This window comes from Ornithorhynchus anatinus, chromosome X5 (assembly GCF_004115215.2).
Source record: "Ornithorhynchus anatinus isolate Pmale09 chromosome X5, mOrnAna1.pri.v4, whole genome shotgun sequence".
In the NCBI taxonomy this organism is placed as follows: Eukaryota; Metazoa; Chordata; class Mammalia; order Monotremata; family Ornithorhynchidae; genus Ornithorhynchus; species Ornithorhynchus anatinus.
Window position 1 is genome coordinate 61,710,974 of NC_041753.1, and position 18,110 is coordinate 61,729,083.

Here is an 18,110-nt window from a genome sequence, read left to right on the forward strand (position 1 = left end):
TATTCAATTCCTCTAATCCTGCAGTCCTTGAGCCTCATAACTACTATAGTTTAAAAAAAATACAGCCCAATCCTCTGAATCATGAATATTTTCTTCCTCTGTTTTACACTAGCTGGGGTAGCATCCTGGACTAGTGGAAGGAGTATGAGCCTGGGAGTAGGAGGACCTGGGTTCTAATGAGGATTTGCCTGCCATTTGCCTGCTGTGAAACTTTAGCCAAATCACCTTGCTTCCCTGGGCCTGTTTCCTCATCTGTAAAATGGGGATATCGGTCAGTCAAACGTATTTATTGAGCGCTTACTGTGTGCAGAGCACTGTACTCAGCACTTGGGAGAGTACAGTATGTCAGTACAGCAGACGCATTCCCTGCCCACAACGAGCTTACAGCCTGTAGATGTAACACCTCCTATTTAGACTGTCAAGCCCCATGCAGGGCAGGGGCTGTGTCCGCCCTGATTATTTCTATCTACAGCAGTTCTTAGTGTAGTACTTTGCAAATAGTAAAGACTTGATAAATACCACAATTATTATTATCTTTATTAACTGGGCTCAGATGGCCAAAGCAGTGCACTTGGTTTAGTTGATACATTTTTTTATGGTATTTGTTAAGCGCTTACTATGTGTCAAACACTGTTCTAAGCACTGGGGTGAGTACATAATTAGATTGGACACAGTCCCTGCCCCGCCTGGGGCTCACAGTAGGAAGGTGAACAGGTATCCCCATTTTGCAGTTGAGGAAACTGAGGCACAGAGAAGTGATTTGCCCAAGGTCACACAGCAAGCAGTTGGCAGAGTCAGGATTGGAACCCAGATCCTTCTGACACCCAGACCTGTGCTCTTTCTACTAGGCCACATTGGTTCTCATTGGGGATTTTTGGGTTGCTTTATCATTCACCTTTAAAAGGACTCTTGGTTTTAACATGCATCATTAGTCCTTCATGGTAATGATTCTAAACAAGCTATTATTAAGTGCTGCCTAGATAAGGAATGTGTTTTAGAAGCATGGAAAAACAGGTATTGGTATGCAGCATACATGGCCTTAAAGAAGATTTCACTCATTTTAATTAACATGAAAATAATTTCAACCAGATTATGGGTTAATTGCCACTCATCAAATTTTATTTTTAAATCCAAGATTGATTCTACGAGTGATGCCGCAGAAGGAAAATTTCTCAGTAAATTTTTCTTTCTTTTTTTAAATTTTTTTTAAAAAAATTTTTATAATGCTGCTATTGAAAATTTGGAACCTAAATCACTTCCAGTACTACTTCTTTGCTGTTAGTTCAGACCTAGCTTCAGCTTGACGGTTCCTGCAAGAAACACTTCTTGGAAACAAGTTAGTCATAACATCCTCCAGTCTTGAAAGATTGGCAGTTTTCTCCTCAAAACTGTTTGCTCTTCTATTGAAATAGAGTGGGGGTTTTTCGTGGCATTCCCCCGGGGTAGTGAGCTTGTAAGAGCTCCTGACCAGTGAAACATCTTATTCATACAACTGTATAAATACAAAAATAACACTTAGGCTAAATGTAGGAAAACGAAATGAGGGAATAGTTAGGCTGCTGAGGTTCGCTGCCCATGCTCTCCTCCCGAAGGGGTCAGTACAGACAAGTAAGAGAGCCTGGTATGAGCCTGGGAGTAGAAGGACCTGGGTTCTAATCCTGACCCTGCCATTTGCCTGCTGTGAAACTTTAGCCAAGTCACTTTGCTTCCCTGGGCCTGTTTCCTCGTCTGTAAAATGGGGCTATCAATCAATCATTCGTATTTACTTCCCACTTCCAGTCGTGGCAGTGTGAGGTTGTCTCTCGTTCCACATGGGAGGTACTGATAAGGCACCACACTGGTCGGACACAGTCCCTGTACCTCATGAAGCTCATAGTTTAAGCAGGAGGGAGAACAGGTATTTCATCCCCATTTTGCAGATGAGGAAAGTGAAGCACAGAGAAGTGAAGTGGCTTGCCTAAGGTCACACAGCAGACAAGAGGCAGATCTGAGATTGGAACTCAGGTCCTCTAACTCCCAGGTTCTTTCCATTAGTCCACATTGCTTTTTCCTAGCCCTCATGAGGGGTCTACCAGAAACTGTACTAAGCACTAGAGTAAGGAATATAGTGGCAAAGGAAAAATCACATCCGAGTGCCTTATGGAGCTGAACGAGAGAGGGAAAAGAAAGGAAAGGGAGGATCACGGAGAGAGAAGCCAAGAACAGGAGTCCCCAGAAGCAAGGTCTGCCAGGGGAGTTCAATTCCGGATGGGGCCTGGAGAAGAGAGGCAGACAGAGGCCCTTTGAGGAAAGTGCTAGTGTGGGTTCGTGAATTCTGAGAAACCATCTAGAGTAAGAAATTCTTGGGGCTGAAACTTCCGCCGTCGATGAGGTGCAAGGACAAGGGTCTCGTCTACATAATAGCGGCTACCAACATGGGACTGGGGAAGAGAGCTGCTGAAGATAACTGCAAAGCACTTTGCTTGCACCCAAACAGTTCACAAGGTAAATGCTAACAAATAAATCAAGGAGGACTGAATTGATCTATCCTGCCAAACCCGAATGTCAGGACATTTGACGTCCAAGGGGGTGTATCTGGACTGAACTAAGAGGCAGACCACCACTGGGAACATTCTCCAAACCATGATTGGCAGACCCAGAATGTCACACTAGCCAGATGTTGTAAGATGAAAAACTGTAAACCACTATCTGACCTTCAATCTTTGGACTTGGTAAAAAAAAAAATACTTTTTGGTTGTTATGGGGTGCAATCACAGGTGTCCCAGAGGAATAAAGACAAATTAACCAATAGAGAATAGAAAGAGCAAGCAATATTTGCAATGCTTGACCGGTCAAATGTGTCTCGTGTGTGGATTTCATAATACATTTAACTTGGCATCCTGTTGAGTCGGAGTGTTTTTCCAGCTCAAAATAATTTTTAAATGAGAGATTGCATTTTCTAGGCGTGACCTTTTGTAAACATCAGCCTGGAAAATGTGATAACTTCTTCTGTTTTAAAGAAGAATCTTTTGAGATATTCCCCCTCCCCAAACGCTCCCTAGTTAAAACTCACATATTGTCATCCAGAAGAATTTCTGAGTATTGTTATTTTATTTCCACATGCATTTAGGTTCTGTTACACTCTGAACAGAGCACACTAATGAAAACCCCCTGTACATCTGGATTAAATAACTCTTTGAATCGTTAATTGTTTCGAATTGACCTATTAGATCTCCAGCAGCTGTCTTTATGGCATTTTCAGTACACAAATCCCCTCTGTTTATTTCACAGAGTTTAACTGTAAAGTATATTTATCAAACTCAATTCTTCTCTTCTGGCTCAGGAAGGCGCTAGTTATACACAGTCTTGGATGTGGAGGAAAGTACAAGCCACCGTGGTTTGAGTCTTCTCTCTCGGGCCGCCCCCCAAATAGTTTCCTCTTTTTCAGCTGGATTCATGTCCATTGGGCTTCAAAGTGATCATAGGACTTCCCTTGCTGGGACTCCTTCGACAGTCTTGCTGCCAGATGGGAAGGGCTACTGTCGTGATTCCTGATTTCCTTAATTTTCCTCTCATTGGTCCTTTTGTGAGTGAGAGGCTGGGAGAGAACAGGAAAGGCACCTTCACATTCACGTAACCATTTTGCAACACATATGGGCTCCGATCGCAAGCCCATCATCTATCCAGAGCATGGAATCTGCCAAGTTTGTTGTGTAGTCAGCACATTGTATAGGGCCCTGACTGAGGTTACTTAAAATAAAAGTTGACAGTAACCCAAAGATTTCTCTGGACCACCATGAAAGATATCTAGGGATGTTACTCTGCTAATATTCCCTGCATATTATTGGCCGTATTGGTCATGGGAGCTTCTCCTATGGTGATTATTGTGCATGGGGGTGACCTTCAAACATGTACTTTCTAAGCACTTAGTACAGTGCTCTGCAGACAGTAAGTGCTCAATAAATACGATTGAATGAATGAATGAATGGATGAATGAATGAATGAATGAATAACAAGCTCAGATCCATAGGAAAGAAGAACCAGCTCCCTGTTAGATAAGGCTATTGCATGGTGTTTCAACTGTAAGTTCCTTGAGAGCAGGAATTATGTCTGCCAACTGTACTGTATTGTTCTTGGGAAGCAGCATGGCTTAGTGGCAAGAGCACAGGCTTGGGAGTCAGAATACGTGGGTTCTTGTCCCACCTCCGCCGCTTGTCTGCTGTGTGACCTTGGGCAAGCCACTTAACTTCTCGGTGCCTCAGTTGCCTCATTTGTAAAATGGGGATTAAGACTGTGAGCCCCATGTGGGATAACCTGATTACCTTGTATCTACCCCAGTGCTTAAAATGTGCTTGTCACATAGTAAGCACTTAACAAATACCATAATTACTATTATTATTACTTAAGTACTTAGTATAGTGTTCTCCACCCAGTAAGCAATCAGTCATGTTTATTGAGTGCTTACAGGGTGCAGAGCACTATATTAAGCCTCAATAAATATAATTAATTGATTCTTATTCTTCAAAGTCCCTGGGAATATGACTAGAGGCAAGAACTAAGGAAATAAGGCAAGAACCTATTTCTCCCATTGTTTAGAAAGCCCCTCATGGGTAAAGCTACTGTTGAACTCCAAGGGAGCATTAGGTTGGATCAAATAATCCCTATCCCGGGACTAGTTATGAACTATGTTCCTATTATTCTAGGTGTAGCTTTTTTGAATCTTTGCTTTTCTTCCCATTAATAATTAAACAATGTCTCGAGGGCCTAGACGTAGCCTGGGGCTCTCAAGATCCCTCCTCTCCCATGAAGTCTCCCAAGGAAAGATATTTGACTGGTTACCCCATAAGCACTTTGATACTCATCCCAGCTGCACAACATTTATGTGCAAGGAAGCAGCATGGCCTAGTGGAAAGAGTATGGGCCGGGCAGTTAGAGGACCTGGGTTCTAATCCCACCTCTGCCACCTGCCTCCTATGTGAGCTTGAGTAAGTGACTTAACTTCTCTGAGCCTCAGTTTCCTCAGCTGTAAAATGGGGTTTGAAAGTCTGTTCTACCTCCTACTTAGACTGTGAGCCACCTGTGGGACAGGGACTGTGTCCAATCCGCTTATTTTTTTCTTCCCCAGTGCTTAATACAATGCTTAGCACATAGTAGGCACTTAACATATATAATAATAATAATGATAATACCCTTATACTCTACTATTTCCCCTATCTGTTATTTATTGTAATGCCTGTCTTCCCCTGTAGACCTTAAGCTCCTCATGGGCTGAGAGTGTCTCTACCAACTCTACCGTATGGTACTCTCCCAAGTGCTTGGTACAATGCTCTGTACCCAGTAAACGCTCGATAAATCCCGTTGAGTGATTGATTGATTGATTTAATTGCTCTGTGCCTTGTCCAAGGTTAACAACGCAGCCTCGAGCTACCTCTTAGGGTGGTATGGAATTGTTGAGCCAGATTCTTCTATGATATCATCTCGGGTGCTAGGATTACTTAGTGTAAATTATCACTTGGGTAATGACTCCCTGGTGGGCTGAAGGACTTGTGGCAATTTTCCAAAGCATCTAAGGAGCTTAGGCCAAGGGAGAATCCAGCACACCAAGGAAAGCTTTTTTGAACTTATTAATTATTGTATTTATTAAGCACTTCTTAAATGTCACCACACTGTGGGCTAAGTCCTGGGATTGGCACAGTCCCTGTCTCACATGGGGCTCACATTCTAAGAGATGGAAATAGTAGGCACCTAATCCCATTTTACAGGCTCAGAGAGGTTAAGTGACTTGCCCAGGGTCACATAGCAGGTAAGTGGCAGAGCTGGGACTAGAACCCAGGACTCTTGACTCCAAGTCCTATTCAGCCATGCTGCCTCTCTATCCTAGCACTATAAAACAATAATGTGCATTTCTCCTCTAATGTTCTAATTTTGCAGTGACTATTGTCTGATCTCTCTAATGCATTACATGAGATGTTTAACCAAATCTTCATTGTTTCACAGGGAAGAAGAGGTCTTGGTTCTGTTTTTGTTTGGGCATCTGGAAATGGTGGAAGGAGCCGAGACCACTGCTCATGCGATGGCTACACGAATAGCATCTACACCATCTCTATAAGCAGCACAGCTGAGAGTGGCAAGAAACCTTGGTACCTGGAGGAGTGTTCATCCACACTGGCCACGACTTACAGCAGCGGTGAATCTTATGACAAGAAAATAGTATGTCTTTTTATTGGCTGTAATGTTTGGGGGTTTGGAGTTTGGGAGGACATTGGGTTTGGGGGATGATAAGGGAACTGGCAAAAAAGATGTACACATGAACACAGACATTCGTATCTCTTCTTGTTGCAGATTCAAGGTGTGTTTTCGAGCAAGTCACTTAAACTTTATTTAAACCTAACACACGGGTTCCTCCGATTCCTGTCAGACTAGAATTACCCACCTATCAGTCAATCAAGCGATCAATCGGTGGTATTTATTGAGTGCTCGCTACGTGCAGAGCAACGATAGAATTGGTAAATACATTCCCTGCCCACCAGGATCTTACAGTCTAGGTCCTGGAGGAGACAGACATTAAAATAAATTATGAATATATACGTAAGAGCTGTGGGGCTAAAGGTGAGGTGAATATCAAGAATTTAAAGTGTTCACATCCAAGTGCAAGGACATGGTAGAAGGGAAGGGGAGGGGGAGAAATGAGAACTTAGTTTGGGAAGACCTCTTGGAGGAGGTATGATTTTAATAAGGTTTTGAAGGTGGAGAGAATGGTTGTCTTATATGAATGGAGAGGGAGTTCCAGGCCAGCAGGAAGATGCGGGCAAGGGGTCGATGGTGAGATAGACGAGATCGAGGTACAGTGACTAGGTTGGCATTAGAGGAGTGAACTGTGCTAGTGGGGTTGTAGTGGGAAACCAGCACAGTAAAATAGGAAGGGGCACAATGATTGAGTGCTTTAAAGCCAGTGGTAAGGAGTTACTGTTTGATGCTGAGGTGGATGGGCAACCCCTGAAGGTTCTTCAGGAGTGGGGAGATGTGTACTTAATGTATTATTAGAAGAATGGTTCGGGCAGCAGAGTGAAGTACAGACTGGAGCGGGGAGACGTCAGGGAGGAGATTGATGCAGTAGTTAAGGCGGGATAAGATAAGTGCTTGGATCGGTCTAGTAGCAGTTTGGATGGAGAGGAAAGGGCAGATTTTAGTAATGTTGTGAACAAAGAACTGATGGGATTTGGTGACAGATTGAACATGTGGGTTAAATGAGAGATGAGTCAAGGATATGTCAAGGTTATAGGTGTGAAAGAAAGAGAGGATAGTGACTTCAATCTATGACCTTTGGACATTGATATTAGCCCCACAGCCAACTCCACCGCACTTATGTACATGTCTTTAAATTATCTTTTATAAATTACTTATTCATATTAAAGTCTGTCTCCCCCTCTAGACTGTAAGCCCATCATGGGCAGGAACATGTCTCCTAATTCTGTTGTACTCTCCCTAATGCTTAGGACAGTGCTCTGCACTTAGTAAGCACTCAGTAAATACGTTTGATTGACTGATATTTTCTTCAGTGATGGGAAAGAAAGTGTTAGGACAGGGTTTGGGTGGGAAGATGAGGAGTTCTGTTTTGGTGAGGTAAAGTTTGAGATGGCAGTGGAACAGCCAAGTAGAGATGTCCTAAATCAATTGAATGAATGAATGAATGAATGAATGAATGAATGAATGAATGACAAGCAGAAATATGAGACCTGCAGAGAAGATAGAGAGGTCAGGGATGATGAAGTAGATCTGGGAGTCATTTGTTGTGGAGAAGGTAGTTGAATCTGTAGAAATGAATGAGCTCTTCAAGGGAGTGGGTGAAGATAGGGAATAGAAAGGAACCCAAAACTGAGTTTTGAGGGAGTCCCACAGTTGGGGGAGGAGGGGAGAGACAGAGGAGCCCACCAAAGAGACTGAGAAGGATCAGTCACAGAGATAGAAGGAAAACTAGGAGAGGACAGTGTCAGTGAAACTAAGGTTGGATAATGTTTCCAGGAGAAGGAGGTGATCCACAGTGTTGAAGGCAACTGAGGGATCGAGAAGGATTAGAATGGAGTAGAAGCCATTGGATTTGGCAAGAAGGAGGTAATTGGTAACCTTAGAGAGGGCCCTTTCCATAGAGTGAAAGGGATGGGAGCCAGATCGGAGGGGAACGAGGAGAGATTTGGAGACAAGGAAATGGAGGCAGCAAGTGTAGAAAATTCACTTAGGGAGTTGGGACTGGAATGACAGGAGGGAACCGGGGTGATGCTGAAAGGAGCCATGGGGTCAACTTCTGCAACAAGAGCTGAATATAATGCTTGTACAGCAATCTCCATTTTCTAATGCAGCAGATCCAATGGTGCCCAGCAACAGAAGCAAGATCTCCCAACCCATCCTCGGCATACTTTGATTGCCTCTGATTCTTCTTCTGAAGGGCTTTCTTGATGCTGCCAATCCCTCAGCTGCTGCTTTGTGTTCTTCAACCTTTTCACTCCTCCCGGTCTCTTGCTGACGGCTCATTGTCAAATAAACTGTCTGGTATTCGGTTCATCTTGCTGAGGGGACTCCCATCTGTGTTACTACTCTCTCTCTCACTCACTCAGTAGTATTTATTGAGCGCTTACTATGTGCAGAGCACTGTACTAAGTGCTTGGAATGGACAATTCGGCAGCACACAGAGACAATCCCTGCCCCGTAACGGGCTCACAGTCTAAACAGGGGAGACAGACGGCAAAGCAAAACAGAACAAAACAAAACAAGACAACATCATCAAGACTAAGCGCTAGGAGGGAATACAGAGGTGGGAATTAGATACGGTCCCTGCCTCTCATGGGTCTCACAGTCTACCTACGCTACTGTATTATACTTTTCCAAGCACTCAGTAATAATAATGATTGTACTTGATAAGCACTTATTGTATTCCAAACATTCTACTAAGCACTGGGTTAGATATAAGATAATCAGGTTGGACCTAGTCCCTGTCCCATATAGGGCTTACTATCTAAATACAATGCTTTGCCCACAGTAAGTACTCAGTAAATAAAATTGATTGATTGATTACTGACACTTTTCAGTATTCAGTCCCTTGCCCCCATTCCTTGCAAGGTCGTTTTGATCCTGTGCCCTTCTTTCTCTGATGCTGACTGGCTCTCTCGTCGGTCAAGCCATTTGCATGTTGTGGATCTCCGGGTAACTGAGAAGCAGATAGAACAAACTCAGCCCCAACCCACCTTTCTTCCTCACCCCTAGTCCAGCGTAGTCAGTATGGCATCGCCTGAATTCTGATTCCTAAATCAATCTCATTTGGGATTACTGCACCTAAAGTTATTTTTGCAGTCTTTCTGTTCATGCTAACACCCTCATGTGCTAACTCCACCTTCTTCAAATCCTATGACTCTAAGGCAAGCGGACAGAAGTATGTTCTACAGAAAGCACATTCGAGTTCACCCACAAATACAAATCCCATGAAACCCAAGCAAATTCAGGGCTAAGTATTCATTCAATCGTATTTATAGAGCACTTAGTGTGTGCGGAGAAGTAGAAGTAGAAATCCTGCTGATCCCTGGCCTTTCCCACATCATCTGATTTGGAAGGTTCCAATACCTTGGTCACCATCATCAGTATTTGAGTGCCCACCATAGAACACTGTGCTAAGCAAGGTGGAGTAAGTCTAGAGAGAAAACAGGTTGTAATCACTGTAAGCAATTTGGCATTTATTTATCTATGGGTTTTTTTAATGGTATTTGTTCAGCAGTTACTATGTGCCAGGCACTGTACTAAGTAAGGGCTGGGTAGACACAAGCTAACCAGGTTGGACACAGTCCACATCCCACATGGGGCTCACAGTCTTAATCCCCATTATACAGGTGAGGTAACTGAGGCACAGAAAAGTGAAGCGACTTGCCCAAGGTCACACGACAGACAAGTGGTGGAGTCAGTATTAGAACCCAGCTCCTTCTGACTCCCAGGCCCATGCTCTATCCACTAAACCACACTGCTTCTCAGCAAATGTGGTGTAACCTAAAAAAATCCCATATTCAGCCTGCTCTTTAGTAACTTTATAATTGATGAATTGATTTTATGCTTTCTTTTCATTGCTAGTATCGCTACTACTGATAATTATGATATTTAGTAAGTGCTTACTATGTGGTAAACAGTGAGGTAGATACAGAGTTATGAGATAAGACACAGTCCCTATCCCACATGGGGCCCCCCACTCTTCCTTATTTTTTCATTTTACAGATGAGGACACTGAGACTCAGAGAGGCTAAGTGACTTTCCCAAGGACACACAATAAGCCAGTGATGGTGCTGGGACTCAAGCCTGGATCTCCTCACTCTTTTCACTAGAGCACCCTACCTCCCAACAGGGGTTGTGAGTTATTTTAATCAACAACGGGTCAGAGTAAAAAGCACACATGAGGTGATGTTGTATTCTTGGTTTGGGTTATCTATTAAGATGAAATCTTACTCTCATTCTAGAGCAGGGATCTGTTTGCACAATATTTCCCACCATGTGATGCTCATTTCATGGAGAATAGAGCATTTTTTCCGGCACGGCAACCACACATTTTGAGCTGGTGCCAGCTGCTAAGATATTCTCCCCTCCAGTCATGTGTAGAGGAAAGAGGAGCAGGGAAGGGATGGAGATCATATATGCCAGGCTAGTTGACAGTGTAGTGGAAGTCATCACAATATTTGTGGTGGGCAAGGTTCTTCAATACATGTACCCTTTAAAACCCAGCTAGGAGGTTACTCCATTTTCCTTTTTGGCACAGTCAGCAAGGAGTGCCATTTGTATTTTATCTTGACTTGATCGGCTGGGTTACAATGTCCTGGGAGGCCAGCCAGTTATTCCTCTGTGTTAGCTATTTTCAGTTGCTCTGCTTTTTGGGGTGGCTTTTGGTTAGGTTGTGTGTTTTATTTTTTGTTTGTTTTTGTTCTGACGTAACTTTTCATTCCGATAATTTTTCCGTGCTCTCTTTGCCCTCTTTCCACAGAAACGTTATCTCTGTTTCTGGTGTGTTTTCCCCATTCTGTTTGATAAAGAGCAAGGCAAAGTCATTAGGTTTCCCAGCAACATTCACTCTTCTATGATGAAATGCTCTCTCTCCTCCATCCCTGACCTCTTCTTCTATTAACAAAAACTTTTATTTATGTTTGCCTTGTGTTCAGTCTTTCTTTTCTCTTTCAGTAGTAATTCCCTTCAGTGCTTCAAGTTTCTAAGGGTAGTGTAGCTTTATGGATTCAATCCTGGAAGTCCAAAGCTCTAGATTCTTTTCCTAATACTATTGCAGGGCCTCAAGTTTACCTAAGCCTCCCAGGTAAAATGGGCTATTCAGACCAATGGACCGTCAGTACGGCTAAGATAGCCATTTGGAGACGTTTAGCGTTACTGGACATCAGTTGTCACTTAGAAAAACAGCTTGATCTAGTGGAAAAATCACAGGTCTGGGAGTCAGGAATCTGGGTTCTAATCCCAGCTCTGTCATTTGGATGCTGAGTGACCTTGGCCAAGTCACTTAACTTATCTGAACCTCTGTAAAATGGGGATTTAATACCTATTCTCCCATTTTTTAATGGTATTTGTTAAGCGCTTACTATGTGTCAAACACCGTTCTAAGCACTGGGGTAGATACAAGTGAAATAGTCGCTTACTATGTGTCAAACACCGTTTTAAGCACTGGGGTAGATACAAGTGAAATAGTTTGGACACAGTCCCTGTCCCACATGGTTCTCACAATCTATGTAGACCCTTCCCCTTAGACTGTGGGCCTGCAATTCACACAGGGTCTGTGTCTGATCTGCATGTACTCTAATAAGAATAATAATAATAATGGTATTTTTAAGTGGTTACTATGTGCCAAGCACTGTTCTAAGCACTGGGGTAGATATAAGTCAGTCAGGACCCACAGGGAGCTCACAGTTTAAGTAGGAGGAAGAACAGGTATTGAATCCCCACTTTGCAGATGAGGGAACTGAGGCACAGAGAAGTTAAGTGACTTGCCAAAGGTCACACAGCAGGTAAGTGGCAGAGCAGGGATTAGAACCCAGGTCATCTAACTCCCGGGCCCCGGCTCTTTCCACTAGGCCATGTGGCTTCTTGACCTCAGTGCTTGGTACAGTGCTTGCCACATAGTAAGCACTCAACATATACCTCAGTTATTCTCAGAATAGAAAGAATTACATACAGCTTTCATCCATGATCTTTCCTTCACTGACATTTCATGATTGAGCTCTCTGGCCCCTTGACAGGCATCATGTCCTTGTCCATTTACTGTCATTGGGGTAAAATGGTGTTTCCTCCCATTCCATATTATTCCATATATTATAATTTCCATATTAGAGTCTAATCAATGGTATTTATTGAGTGCTTACTGTATGCAGAGCACTGTACTAAGCTTTTGGTGCTCCTTATAGTCAGGGAACATGGCAGTTCTTTTTGTTGAACATTCCAAAGTGCATAGTACTCAATAAATATTCTCTCTCCTCATTTCCTTCTGCTCTGTACCACATCTCCAACATTCAGGTGCTCATGAGCTGGAAGAAGCATGGAAAGAAAGGCAGCATTCTACCAGTGCCCTGGCCAAATTATCCACCCCCTGTAACTCTCCTTCCTGGAAAGTTCTTAAGTTCTTTCAGTTGTAAGCAGAATAACAGAACATTCCACATGCACTCATACCCTGAGATTCCACCCTCACTTTTCCAAAAGAGGACCTTTCCTTCTGCTTTCTCAAGGGCTCAGTTTAGGGACATGTTTAAGAATGCTCATCACCTAATGGTCTCTTTTCTTACATCCTGGCACTGGGGAACCATCAAAGGTCTTAACACCATATCATGACTGCAGGTGCCACCGCAAGACTTGAATCTCCACAAATTTCATCTTTTTCCTGTGGTAGGGATGTGGCCCCTTATGGTTTTTGTTTTTTTATGGTATTTGTTAAGCGCTTACTATGTGCCAGGCTCTGTACTAAGCTCTGGAGTAGATACAAACTATTCAGGTTGGGCACAGTCCATGTCCCACGTGGGCCTCACAGTCTTAATCCCCAACTGAAGTAACTGAGGCCCAGAGAAGCTAAGTGACTTGCCCAAGGTCACACAGCAGACCTGTGGCAGAACCAGGATTAGAACCCATGTCCTCTGATTCCCAGACCCGCGTTCCACTAGGCCATGGGAATTCCTTCTTCTCAAGTATCCTTTGTTCTTTCTCCTTGTAACCAGAAGGGTTTTCTCAATTCTTTACTTTGCCCCCCAAGGCCTTCTTTTCCTGGCTCAGTGGAAAGAGCACGGGCTTTGGAGTCAGGGCTCATGAGTTCGAATCCCAGCTCTGCCACTTGTCGGCTGTGTGACTGTGGGCAAGTCACTTAACTTCTCTGTGCCTCAGTTCCCTCATCTGTAAAATGGGGATTAAGACTGTGAGCCCCACGTGGGACAACCTGATTCCCCTATGTCTACCCCAGCGCTTAGAACAGTGCTCGGCACATAGTAAGCGCTTAACAAATACCAACATTATTAACATTATTATGTTCAGGCTCTAGGGAAGGAGAACAGGACCCTTTGCCTCTTTCCTTTAAAAAGCCCAACTTCTTATTTTTTCACCACCTGCCCATGACACAGTCCTTCTAATAACCAACAGTGTTTGCCTTCTAAATAAAAATCATAAGCCTATTGTGATCCGTTTGTCCTTGTGGTCAGTGTGGATCCTCCAACGGCTTCCACAAGAAAGTGAAATTTTGCATCCTAAGGGCAGGAATTTCCATCCCCTTTAAATTGCAGTATCCAAGTAAATTGGAAATCCAAGGTAGTTCAGGATGGAGTTTGGTACTAGAGCAGCCCAGGTCCCTTCTGGCGTGCAGACATACCAGGACCATATGTGTTCCTGCAATATGGAAAGGGGTAGGCACTTGCAGAGTGAGTCCATTTTAGAACTAGTCTGTATGCCAGATTGCATAAACCAGGAAATAAAGTTTTGAGGGTCACCTAGATGGTGTCTCCAGCTACAGCTGATGGGCCTGTGACCTAACCATGCTGCTTTAAACTGAGAAGTGTGTTCATTCTTTACTTATCCCCCAGGTGCCTAATTTAATTCTGTATGCCAAGAAAGCACTCACTATTTTGTGAAATGACTGACTGCAAAGGTGTCTCATGTCTAAGGTGACTAGACAGCCTTTCTTTTTTTTTTCTGTCATTTAGCATTTTTCCTGGGTCCCCTTAATTTTTTTCCTAGTACAGTAACCTAATTTTTCCTCCTATTCATTAGACAACCTATTCCTACTAATTAGGCCCAAACTCCATCAGTTGATTGAGAAAAGTTCGTTAAGCCTCTCTGTAAGTAAAAATTAAAAAGCTCAAATGAGGAAATCCAGGCCAGTTTAGAAGGTGGGGATGTTTGAAGCAGTCTCTTAGAATCATTCAGTCCATCAGGGGAAATGGTGTGGCCGAATGGAAAGAGCATGGGCCTGGAAAACAGGGGACCTGGATTCTAATCCTAGTTCTGCCACTTGCATGCTCTTTGACCTTAGGCAAGTCACTTAACTTCTTTGAGCCTCTGTTTTCCCATTTGTAAAATGGGGATTCAATACTTGTTCTCCTGCCTACTTAACTGTGAGTCCCATGAGGGGCGAGGACTGCATCCGACCTGATTATCTTGTATCTACCCCCAGCACTTAATAGCGCCCTTGACACACAGTAAGTGTTTAACAAATACCATCATTATTATTATTATTATAGTCATTCAACTGTATTTATTGAGTGCTTACTGTAAGTAGAGCACTGTACTAAGCACTTGGGAGAGTGCAGTAGACTAGGTAGACACAGTCCCCATTCTCCAGGAGCTGACAGTCTATTGTGTACAGAGCACTGTTCTAAGCACTTGAGAGAGTACCGTAGAGTGAGTAGACATGAACCCTGCCCTCAAGGAGTTTACAGACCAAGAGATGCCGTTCCTGAAAAGTTATGATTTTATTTTAGCCCAAGAAAGAACCTCTTTTCCCCTCTTGCTTACTATGTTTTCTTTACATCAAGAGGTACCTGACACTATATCTACTTTTAGTGTTCTGTACCATTCAGTACCCACCCATTTGATTACTACCAGTTGCACGTTTAGACCAGCGTCCCTGAATGTTACCCATCCAACAGATTCCATGCAAGAGTTATGGGGAACCAAGCACTTGTGGTGAGCACCTTATCTAATTTCAAAATCTGTGTGGTTTTCTTTAGAAAGTTAAAACTCCTTCTCCCTTTTATGTTTCTAATCCTATTAGTAGTACCAGGAGGTTATTTGTATTAAATCTCCCTCAAAGGAGAAACAGATCCTTAAATTTAATTTTTGTTGACAGAGGAGTAGTTTGATTTTTTTTGCATCAAGCCCAGTGATTACTGTGGGCATCAAAATTAATTGGTCTCTGATTTATTTTTATCCTCTTGTGCGTAACAAATCAGCACCCCATATTTTATTCATTAATATTTTCAGTTTTAGGCTTTTCCTTATCCATCTAAGCAGTTTTTGAAAGAGCTCTTCCTTTCCAGATCTCCTAGTAGAAAGCAAAATTTACAGCAGAACCTGAACCAATTTATTAGACAGCACCATCGCTGGTTGGTTTAAAATAAAAACAAAAAAGTCCCCCATGTTCAACTTTCTTTTAGCAGATATGATAAAATATGACACCTCCAAAATAGAATACCGTAGTTGGAGATCTCCTGATGTTAGGGGAAGAGGAAGTAACTATAAGATCACTTTAATCATTTGTCACTTGAAAGCAAAAGCCAGTTTAAGCTGACATACCTTTGGGAATTACATCAGCAGGTAAAAAAAATGGTTTCAATCATTGGTCACGGCTCAAGTCCTGAAATGTGAAATATCAGGAAATAAGAGGCTTAGGATGAGAAAAGTGAAAACATATAGGTTTAACAACCATAATGGCACACTTTCAAACTTCCAAAGCAAGTCACTTGTACAAACCAATTTTATGTTCAGTCAGGCTGAGTTGTGGCATCATCTGCTTCGGTGAATGAAAATATAAGCTGTGATTGTGACAGCTCCTAACTGCTCTGCCATAGCATCCTGTCCTGTTCCTTACACTCAAACAGACACCTGTAGCACTTGCTCTCTGAAATCAGAATGAAAAATGTTGTTTCAGTGTTGGGTAGAAAATGAGGGAATTTATAATGCAGTAGACTATAATGCTGGGCCTAACCTCCAGAACTCCCCTTTTCCAGACACTCTTTCAATTAGTATCTAACGCAGAATCACATTATCATCTGGGTGACTCACGTAGAATCTCTGAACTCCCGCCCCTGAGAGCGGCGTGGCAAGTGAATACTAACTATCCTTTTAAATTAACTTCTGTGCCTCTGTCAGGGCTGACATCCATGGATTGTGATTAATGAGGTTGCTTCCATGTAGTCCTGGAATTTGGAACATCATTTTTCTTCCTGAAGCCTGCTTGTTTGTTGGTGGTCTTGTGCCCTTTCTCTTGAAAGATGGACACAAGAGCTCCCTGATGGTGCCCCCTTAATGATGAAAGTCCTGCCTTAGATCTTTCCTCTGGTAATTTACACCTAAACAGCTCCACTGCTGTCAGGAACTTCCTTTTGAAATAGCTCAGCTGGAACTTCCACTTGGAATGAGAGGGAAGGAGGGAGGAAGGACAGGAATGTTTTTCCTTCTCCCGCCACCCCCTATCTCCCTCCCTTCACCTTCTACCCTACCCCTCCAGTTTCTGCCTGCCTTAGTAGCTGACAGACAGAAAAATTAAGGAGTAAAGCTAGAAATACTGCAGACCTCCCTTCATTTCCTAACTTGACAACAATTAGCAGTATTTGGACATATAAAGGCTGAATAGCTAATGCAGTCATTCCTTCGCTTCGGCTGCATCTTTGAAAGTCAGGTGACGGTGATTTTTCTTTAATAAATTAATTTTGAAAAGTAAAAAAAAAAGCTGGGTCAGCCCAAAGAGCACACTGCACTGAATTAGCCATAAAAATCCATCAGTGGCATTTATTGAGTGCTTACTGTGTGCAGAGCCCTGATAGCCCTGATCATCATTACCTTCAACCTCTGTTGGACCTCCTAGGTCACATTCATCCGTATCGCGCCTCTCTCTGTTCTGAGCAGATACTGGGGTCTTGAGGTGTCAGAAGGAGCAGAGATAGCAAGTAGAACCAGTGCCAGAGAGTCATCATCATGTCTGATTCCAGCTTCTCTCCACCAGGCTCAGATTCTGTTCCAAATCCAGAACACACACACACACACACACACACACACACACACACACAAAAGCACAGGGTGCAGAGGAGAGAAGATTCCTCAAACCTGCGGGAAGGAGAAACACAGGATATGGAGGCCAGCCCCCTCCCAAGTCCAACAGAAAACCATTCCTTTATGTGGTTATACCCAGGTTTATATGTGCCTGGGAAAATGCATATGTGTGTCTTATATAAAATGAGATCACGTGATGTGAGAGGTACTAAGTGAAATGATCCCTTAGCCCCAGGCTTTGGAAAGTGTCTGTTGCACTGATTTCAGATAATGATAAGAGGCTATTTGAAAGGCAGAAAGTCTCCACACACACTCTGTTTTCTGGATTTGTTTTGGGGACTTGAAGTTATCTGTGCGGCTGAGTGGAGAGCAGCTTCAGAGCTCCATGGAGGGATGGGGGAGAAAAATCCTGAAAGACCTTCAATCTTTTCTCTCATAACTGAAAAAATGATGACTTGAGAATGAAGTAAAATGAGAATGATAGAAAGCTCTCTGAACCCCAGGCCCCAAACCTGGCTGGTCATTGTTGGATGGTGAAATAGAGTTCGTGACTGCTTTGTTATTTTAGAATGTAAAATGAAGGCGGAGATTCATTCTGGCCCTATGGGAAGGAGTCACCTGCTTTTGAATACATCTAATCTCTACATTTGTAGATCTACAGCGGAATAATATTAATCAAAATGAAGGTCGCTACCTACTTGGATGAAGGCTCCAAACTAAATATAAATCCACCCAATTGAGCATAAAAGAATGGTACTGAGTTAAATAATAATAATAATTATGGCATTTGTTAAGTACTTACTATGCGCCAGGCACTGTACTAAGCGCTGGAGCAGATACAAGCAAATTGGGTTGGACATAGT

The 18,110-nt window shown here is 43.0% G+C and overlaps 1 protein-coding gene across 1 annotated transcript in view; it reads left to right on the forward strand.

Moving 5' to 3' along the window:
* The window catches only part of PCSK5 (proprotein convertase subtilisin/kexin type 5), a 409,642-nt gene that overhangs the window by 163,800 nt on the left and 227,732 nt on the right, over positions 1-18,110 (forward strand). The window contains 1 exon segment of the mRNA XM_039910756.1: positions 5,977-6,189. Coding sequence (XP_039766690.1) covers positions 5,977-6,189 — 213 coding nt within the window.